The 8,706-nt window shown below is 41.2% G+C and overlaps 1 protein-coding gene across 1 annotated transcript; it reads right to left on the reverse strand.

The window, feature by feature from the left end:
- Positions 1 to 244: 244 nt before the first annotated feature.
- isg12 (ISG12 protein-like) lies at positions 245 to 971 on the reverse strand (the record flags this gene model as incomplete). The annotated part of the gene is given in 1 exon segment (NM_001011728.2): positions 245 to 971. A coding segment is annotated over 1 exon segment (291 nt). The 3' UTR covers positions 245 to 655.
- Positions 972 to 8,706: the final 7,735 nt, after the last annotated feature.

Consider the following 8,706-nt stretch of genomic DNA (forward strand, 5'->3'; position numbering starts at 1 on the left):
ATATCTCTCTCCTGTTCTCTCTCTCTCTAAGCTCCCTTTTATATCTCTCTGTTCATCTTTCTCTCTCTTATATCTCTCCTGTTCTCTCTCTTATATCCCATTCTCTCTCTCTCTCTCTCTCCCTCTCTCTCTCTCCGACTCTCCACACAACATAATTTGGTATCCGCCGCTGAAGAAAATACAACAGGTAACTCCATATTATAATACCTTATAAGGCCTTTTCCAAGGCTACTTTTATTTACTATTTAAATAGATTAAGTTGTAGAATAAACATCCAGATGATAAACACATTTAAGCTCAATCAAATTCTATAAATAAACATTCATTCGTACTGGTTTATTTTCATACAACCATTGCCATTGTTGAACAAGCAGCACAAAAGAACTTATACGCTTTGTATCAACCTGTATTAAACATGCAGTTAAATGTGTCCTAGGTCATATTTGTTTCTTAAATAATGATCACAAACAGTATACTACAAATATATTATAACTGGTGTCAAAAGAGAGGATTCAATATTTTATTCCACATGAATGCTAACAGAAAATAATGATGTTTGGCGGTCACTGTCACTATGAACGATTAGGGTGTCTTGTGATAGGCATGCCTTTCAATACTAGTGTTGAATCCCATACACTGCACTGTCGCAGGGGTTTTAGAAGAACTTTGCCACCACTGCGGCAACAGCAGCGCCGCCAGCGCCCAAGGCAGCTGTAGTAGACGAGGCGAGTCCAGCAGCACCAATGGACTGACACACCGCTACTGTAGTCCCCGCAGCCACCTGTCCCCCTCCTGCTACTGCGGCTGATGACATCATGCCTGCAGCGTAGGACCCAGCGGCGATGCCTGCCCCCGTGAAGCCCACAACGCCTAGAACTACAGGAACGCCTACGGCAGCAACACCGGCTCCTGCAACAACGCCGACTATAGTCCCTATAGAAGCCATCTAATCGGTCGCTTCAGCACTCCGTCTAAGGGACAATAATAATAATAATAGTACATGTAATTAATTAGAAATATAAAAATAATGAGACTGGTGATGATAATGAAAAGTAGTAGGCCTAATAAAAATAATAATTGTAATGATGATGATGGTGATCATTATAATCGAGGGGGGGGGGGGGGTGTTTTGGGTGTTCATACACCCCCTTGGCAAACAGGGGGTGTTTTAGATGTTTAAAGACACCCTTTATCAGTGTTTTGTCTATGGCTCCCACCTGTTGTTGCTCAGGTCGGGGGGGGGGGGTGGATGTTGAGGGGAATAAACGAGTGTTCACTCCCTTCCCCTCCCCCATTGATTCCCCACCAAAATGGTGCTTACTTACTACTGCTGAATCATAGCGCCCAACCTAGCCCCCCTCAAACATTATGCATATTCATTGATTGTAACGTACCCATACTTTGCTCACTTTTTACTTAAAATTTAAAAAGATATACAAAATGTAATTTGATAAAGATAATCAAAAGAAAGATACACATTATCGTCAAGAAATAATTGTTCATTATGATTTTCATTTCTTCACGTTATAAATCTGCCCAAAACAAAAGACAAGAAGACAGGAAATATTTATTCTCAGTTATAGTATTGATAATAAATACCCTGGTTTCCATGGTTCCTGTTCAAAACATTTCTTTCTGGCTTCTATATAATTCAATTCACTTCAATAATGATTTTATTTTGACAACGCTTTGAATTACTTTGAAAGCCTGGATTGAGCATGTTCACAACAATTTCTCAATATTTTGACCGGCACACAGAAAGCTGAACAAAATCAATTGCTAAACATACTGCATACAAATCAATCTAGTATTGAAATCACAAGCTCAGAAGGATGGAACAGAACTGATTTAATTTCCAAACTAATAACATACATGTATATGTGCCCATGGTAGTATGGTACACATCAGGCATCACAACAAAATAAACTGATCGGGGAAAAGTCATGTGAGAAGAGAAACCAATAGATAAGGTGATCGTGTGTTTCACAAAGATTAGGATCAACTTTAAGTTGGACTAACTATGGCAGGCCATGTCACTGTTTTCTCTCACCATTTACTGGCATTGGTCTCTCAAGGGATGTACAAATCATGGTCACAAATCTATACAGAATTTACATTTTTTGATAATTCATTATCAAAGGGAAAAACATTATCTAAAGAAGTGGCATGAACATCCTGCCCATTTAGGTACAATTTAAAGATAAAGGTGAGGTCTGGTCATATGTGGAATGGATCAGAAACAGTTGATCATGTAGCATGCAAGTATTGGTGTGCACTGTAAGGTTCTGGAGTCATCAAAATCATAATAAATTTGGCAGAGTCTTGGTAAAGTAACAAGCACTGCACACAGAAAGCTATATATGGGACAACACACATGGTGTCGGGGCTAGTACTATACCTTGATTTCCTTGTCTTTCTCTGCTCATTACTCAGCCAGTATACATTTTCTTCCAAAATTGTTTGGCACATGTCATTTATTTGTAATCTTGAACATTCAGTGTAAGTTTCGTTTGGTTCTGTGAGAATTTTTTTAATTTAATTTTTTTTTTTTTAAAGCAGAACTGGAGTTTATCTTTAGAGTCGATCTTAGTCTTTATGAAACACTCCCCTGCAGTTCAAAGGTTAGAAAGTTCAAAGGTGAGAGGCGAATAGAACCAATGAGCGAAGAGAAAGTGCATGTTGCTAGAGCAGGACAAAGCAAGCCATGCTTTAATAGAGAATGAGAACACAACAAAGAGAATGGGTTGGAAGGCGAGGATGGAAAAAGGGTGTGGCAGTCAAACTGAAAGGCTGTGCTGTGAGAAGGTGAATGATATGGAACATCGGAGCTGAAATTATGCAAATGAAGAATGCAAATGTGTAGGCCTAAAAGGATATGGAAGAAGGCCAGTAGTAACCAAGAAATGTAGTTACTGAAATAAGACGATATCATTTCACAGTAGTCAGTACATTGTACTGTACCATTAAAAATTGCAATCAAACTCAAATGGCAAATTAAAATTAGGCCAAATAATAAAAATGAAGTGTTCCACGTTCCTATTTTGGCCGCCGCTTCCTTTTTCTTCTTCTTCTATTTTTTTTTAAAAGCCAAAAGCCTGTGTTATTTTGGTTTACATAGCTTCTAAAGAGATTCAAATCATTTGTTTTGTCGTAGACCCTACATTGTATCAGTCATACTCACATAGCGAAATATCTGTGATTGTGTGAATGAATAGGCCGGGAATAGGCTAGGCCAGCTAGTAGTATAACTAGCATGGCAGCCATCTTGGAAAAACATTACATAGTCTAGCTAAACATTGCAAAACAATGGGCCTACAACATAGACTCTAGGCCTAGATCTAATTGCCCTGCCTCCTCCTTTTTCTAAAAAGCCCGGACGAGAAACACGTTTTTGTTATTTGGCCTTGATCTACCTGAGAATACACTGTTCATGAAAATTTTTGTTATTTTAATCCATTATTACGTGAATAAAAAATAAATGAAAACAAAAACATAACATACTCCCTGTGCAATTGCAACGCCCTGCTTGTTGAGAGTGGATATGAAATGATAAGTACGCACAAAACACGTCAGCTTGTTTACTGGATGAAATATGAACCATTGCCATTGAGTTGATCAACCAAACTATCGCCGGTATTCGATAAAAATGCAAGAAAAGGAGAAGAAGAAAAAAAGAAGTGATCGCTTAATTACCTGAAAATGTTTACCACAATAATAAAATTAAGCCTCCAACAAAAGACACTTGCACTGTTTCAGTAGCACAGTTGTAATACACCCTGGTAGTGGTACAGACAAGAGACCTGGCTGTATGTAGATTATGCCGTCTGTAAGATGATTACAGCAAACAGCTGGAAAGATTTAAGCATATATTTCGCAATCACGTGATCTTGAGCAATGCAGGCAGTTTACTCTTTTTTTGCAGACTCCTTTAGGAAATAACAGTTCTGAACGCTAAAAAAAGAGAATCGATTTAACTTTTTTGATCAGAATTGATACGTTCATATTGTGAAGTGCTTTTTGAAAAAAGATATAACTTATACTTATTGAAATGCATTAATACTTTGTAACTGCACCACACTATATGTACACAATAAACAAACCAAAGTATTGAATGCTCCTAGAATTGCAGACTAGAAAACGAATAGTTGGGATTCCCAGACGGACGGCGGGGAAAACCCACAAGCACGGGGATCCCAATGAGTTGCATGTCTGATGAGGAGATAGATGACGTCATTATACCACATTGCAATACTAGTGGGCATTTTCGTAATGTAACCAAATTAAATACATGAATCTCAATACAAAATATTTCATTCACCTGATAAGAATAATAGTATTTCAATATTGTCAGAATGCAAACTGCATATTTTAAGTAAGCCTATTATTGCTAGGTAGGGCAAGCCATAATGTTTGTCCTATGCTATACCAGGCAACAACTAATTACTAAAGTATGCAGTTCAGATTCTGTCTATTGAAATACTATTATTCTTTTCAGGTGAATGAAATAGCTTGTACTGGACTGGAGGCACTTCATACTTAGTCCAGTTCAAACGGAGGCGAGCTACCCTAGGGTAAAGGTCGTGTAAAGAGCTAGTCAGGGTAAATATGACGGGGTATATGGCGGGCCAAGCATGCCTCTATCCGTACAACTATACGACTATACGTCGTCTAGCTAGCCGGTGTCATAGGCGATTTGTTCCGTGCAGGCGATCGGTTCCTCCGGAACCGATCGCCTGGATATGTACCCGCCGATTTGTTCCGGATTCGTAGATTCGTTCCGCTAGTCACAGGCGATCGGTTCCGGCCAGGCGATTCATTCCGTGGAACCAATCGGCGGGATATTTAGCCGCCGATCCGTTCCGAATCTCATCGGAGAGCGTGCGTGCTCACGTATTATTGAATACACGCCATGGTACACCCCTAAAGCAAAATGAACTATTCTGGTCGGCCTTTGCAACCAATCAAACTTCTCCAAATTAGCTACACCAACGATTGCCAATTTGAGAACTTTGTATAGAAATGCAGATTCCCGTTGTTCAAATATGTTGATAATTGCGGCCAATGATTGACCACAAACAGTAACTATAGACAGCGCCGTCGCGAAGCGACGGGGACTGGGTCGGGTCTAGCAAAAAGGGCAGTTGTTGCCATAGGCTTAGTTTGCCTGTAAAAGCAGATGTCGGGGTGTTTTCTAATCAGGCCTTCCTTGGTTTGAATGCTGCTTTATATGATATCGTGTTACGTCAACCACCTATTACCGGGCTGATCATCACAGAATCTAATTATGCATGTGGGCTGCATGAATGATGTACATGTAGTTTAAATGAAAGAGATGCGGGGTGGGGTGGGGGGGGGGGGGGCCGGGGTCAACACAAAAAGAAATGAGTGGTCGAGCTGATAATTAAGGAGGACCAATAAAAAAAAATTTAAAAAAAAGAAAAGAAGAGAAAGAAAATTCCTCAAGTAAAAGACGTGTCCGGCAGAATAAAAAAAAAAGAAATAAAAGAAAAACCCGACATATTTTGTTGAATTTTCAACCCTAGGTACTAGCCGACAAAATCGCCTACCACACCGGCCGGTGTGGTAGGCGATTTGTTCCGGGTTCCGCGGAACAAATCGGCGCGCCGATTTGTTCCGCGGAACGAATCTACTGGATCGACTCGTTCGCAGATACGTTCGAAAGCCGCCGTTCTTATCCGACATTGGCCGAACGTTTCTGCTTATATAATCGCGTATATTTTTATTACTTGTGTCGAATAAACATGGTAAAAATAAATTTTAGCTTTATCTTGATACTTTTGTATTTATTGTTGGAATGAAAACCAATATTATTTTTTTTGAAATATTACTTAATAATAAGGTTTATAACCTCGTACGGAATTACCCGCGCGCGTCTTTAAAAGGGAATCTCGTATATGTGCTCGTTATAACGGGAGTAGACTGTGTATATGATTCCCTAAATTCCTTCACATCTCCCCTTTCACATGTCCCTCTTAGGTACCTTCCCCCTTATAAAACCACCTCTCATTTGGGACCCTTTGAAATAAAATTTAAATTTCCCCCCTGCCCCCCCCCCCCCACTAACGCAACCCTTGTTACGCTGTCCCATATCCCCCTTTTTTTTCTTTTTTTTCTTTTCTTTTTTGCTGCGTTACATGCATGCAGGCTCATGGTTTCTTTTTTTAATTTTTTATGGATGATCAGTTAATCACAAGTATTTCCTTACACCACACTGACTGGCTTCACAGTTTCTACATCGAAAGCACATGAGAATAAAGATAACCACTCCATGCAGGCCAGTTACATGGGCAATGAGAAAATTATCTGAAATTTCAGAGAATGAGGCCTTTCTGAGACTAAAGTATTCTAATTTTTAAAAAAAAAGGGAAAGAAAAAAAAGTGTAACTTACAGATGGGACACCCATCACAGATTCAAAGGGCATGCTTACAAGGGAAATGCATAAAAGGTACAAAGGCCACTTTGTCAAAGTATAAGGTGCACGTAGCAACTGTGACAATTGATATTAAAATGGCACTTGGAATAAGTAAGGAAAGGGTGCGCACTACAGCGGCGGATCCAGGATTCGAAAATAGGGGCCGGGCGCAGCCCGAAAATTTGAAAAACGGGGGGGGGGGGGCAGGCGATAGTTTTCTGATATTAGTGTAAGGGGTTAGGAAATTACCCTGTGACCTGTAGAGGGCGGAGTGCTGAGACAAGCCGGCACTCTTTGCTTGGCCCTCTCACAGGATCTGTCTGTCGTTGATTTCGAGTTCTCGACCACCTCACAACTGGCGACCGAAGGATGGGATTCGAACCCAAGTGGACGGCGGCGTGTGCAACAGCAACATCATCGACGAGGGTGACAAGACCATGCCCGGAAGACCTCGCAAAGAGTCAAGTAGATATGTACGTCAAGAACTCGTATAGTTTTAGAAGGAGTGCTGTTCATTGAATAATAGTCGTGGAACGATAATAGTGAGCCTGGACACATTGAACACAATTTAGCAATGAGTGATAGAGCGACGACGATGTGCATGGCAAGGTGGTGAAAGAACATTGCTTCAAGAACTTGCTTCGAGAACTTACTTTAAGAATGTATTTTAAGTTTTAAGATAGTTGTTTTTGTTAAAGATTAATATTGCTACATGTAGGTATTGGGGAAAATGTTTTTAACTGAAGTGAGTAGATGTGGTTGAAGAGTATTACTTTTATGGAAAGGTAATTAATTATTCTTGATATTGATGTTATTGGAAATTTGAGAGTCGGTCAAGTTTTGAGAATGTTTAGATTCAATAGATTTATTTTTTTGAAGTCGGTTTGGAACATGTGATAGTACCTTGGTTTAATATTGATATTGAAATCCTTCGGAAGGTGTTATAGTTCAAAGGACTAATTTCTAAGTGAATATATTTCATGATTTAAATCGAAGTTTTTGAGACTAAGATATATATTAGGAAAGTTCTTGTATACAATTGGAACATAGCTTGTTAATTTTTTTGTTGATACTCGCTGATATGGCTTTGTACGTTAGGATTGAAGAGGGGGGAAGGAAATTAAAATTTCCTTTGACGGGTACTGATGGGCCCCTTAGCCTAGAAGCATTACAAACCAATTTCCCCAAGGCCAAGGGGCTGGTGTATTTAGACACAGACGGGATGGAGGTAGTTGTACCTGCTATCGGGGGGAAGATCCATCCAATAGGGGAGTGGGGTCATGTCTACCGGCCACTTCTCCAACCTAAAGAGGACAACAGGGATAGTGTCCAAGGACAGTTGGAAAAGTTGTTGTCCCGCCCCCCACCCCAGATTATTATGGCACCTGAAAGAAAGCTGCCCACATTTGGAGGCCGGTCAGGAGAGGTTGCAGATTTTGTCAACTCCATGAGGAGTGCTTTCGCCAAGTACGCCATTCCCGACCAACAACAAGGGGCATTCATCCTAGATTATCTCAAAGATGGACCGAAGATGGAGGTGAAGTCGCTAATTAGAGAGGGGAAAGGCATCGCAGATATCCTCTCGTACATTCAGGACTCGTATGCGGACCATGTCCCGGTGGGGGAGCTCCAACGACTATTCCTGGAGAGGAAGCAGCAAAAAGGAGAAAGCGTCAGAGATTTCGCGTTGGACCTTGAAAACCGTTTTCTCCGCCTCACGAGCTGGAGTGGCCGACTATATTCGGAACCAGAAGCCACCCTAGCTGAGCAGTTTATCGAGGGAATCGACGACCGATACCTTAGGAACACCCTCCAAGATAGGTATGAGGGGGGAACATCAGTTCAATTCCGGGAACTCAGGGAGGTTGCCATTAGGAGGGAGCAGCGGGAGGAGGCCCGTTTCAAGAGTTCCACAGGAACAGTGCACCAGACGGCCCTCCAGTCACAGCTACAAACACAGACAAAGCGGCCAGATGTAGTAGAGATGATGCGGGCAGTAAAGGAACTGGCCGATCGAGTCGTCGGAGCAATTAGCGACCTAGCAACATCGCTGAAACCACCCTTGACTCGCAATGCAGAGAATGTACAATGCTTCAATTGTAGCGGTTGGGGACATTATGCTCGGGAATGTCCATATAAGAGACAAGGACTTCATGATACCAGGGCTCGTCAAGACAGGGAACAGGGCCCCCAGTATACAGAGCAATATAGACGTTGGGCACCGAGAGGGGGACCATCTGCACCGCCACCGTTTCTCCATCCCGATGGGTGG

This window comes from Strongylocentrotus purpuratus, unplaced genomic scaffold (genome assembly GCF_000002235.5).
Source record: "Strongylocentrotus purpuratus isolate Spur 01 unplaced genomic scaffold, Spur_5.0 spur5_scaffold_17, whole genome shotgun sequence".
Lineage (NCBI taxonomy): Eukaryota > Metazoa > Echinodermata > Echinoidea > Camarodonta > Strongylocentrotidae > Strongylocentrotus > Strongylocentrotus purpuratus.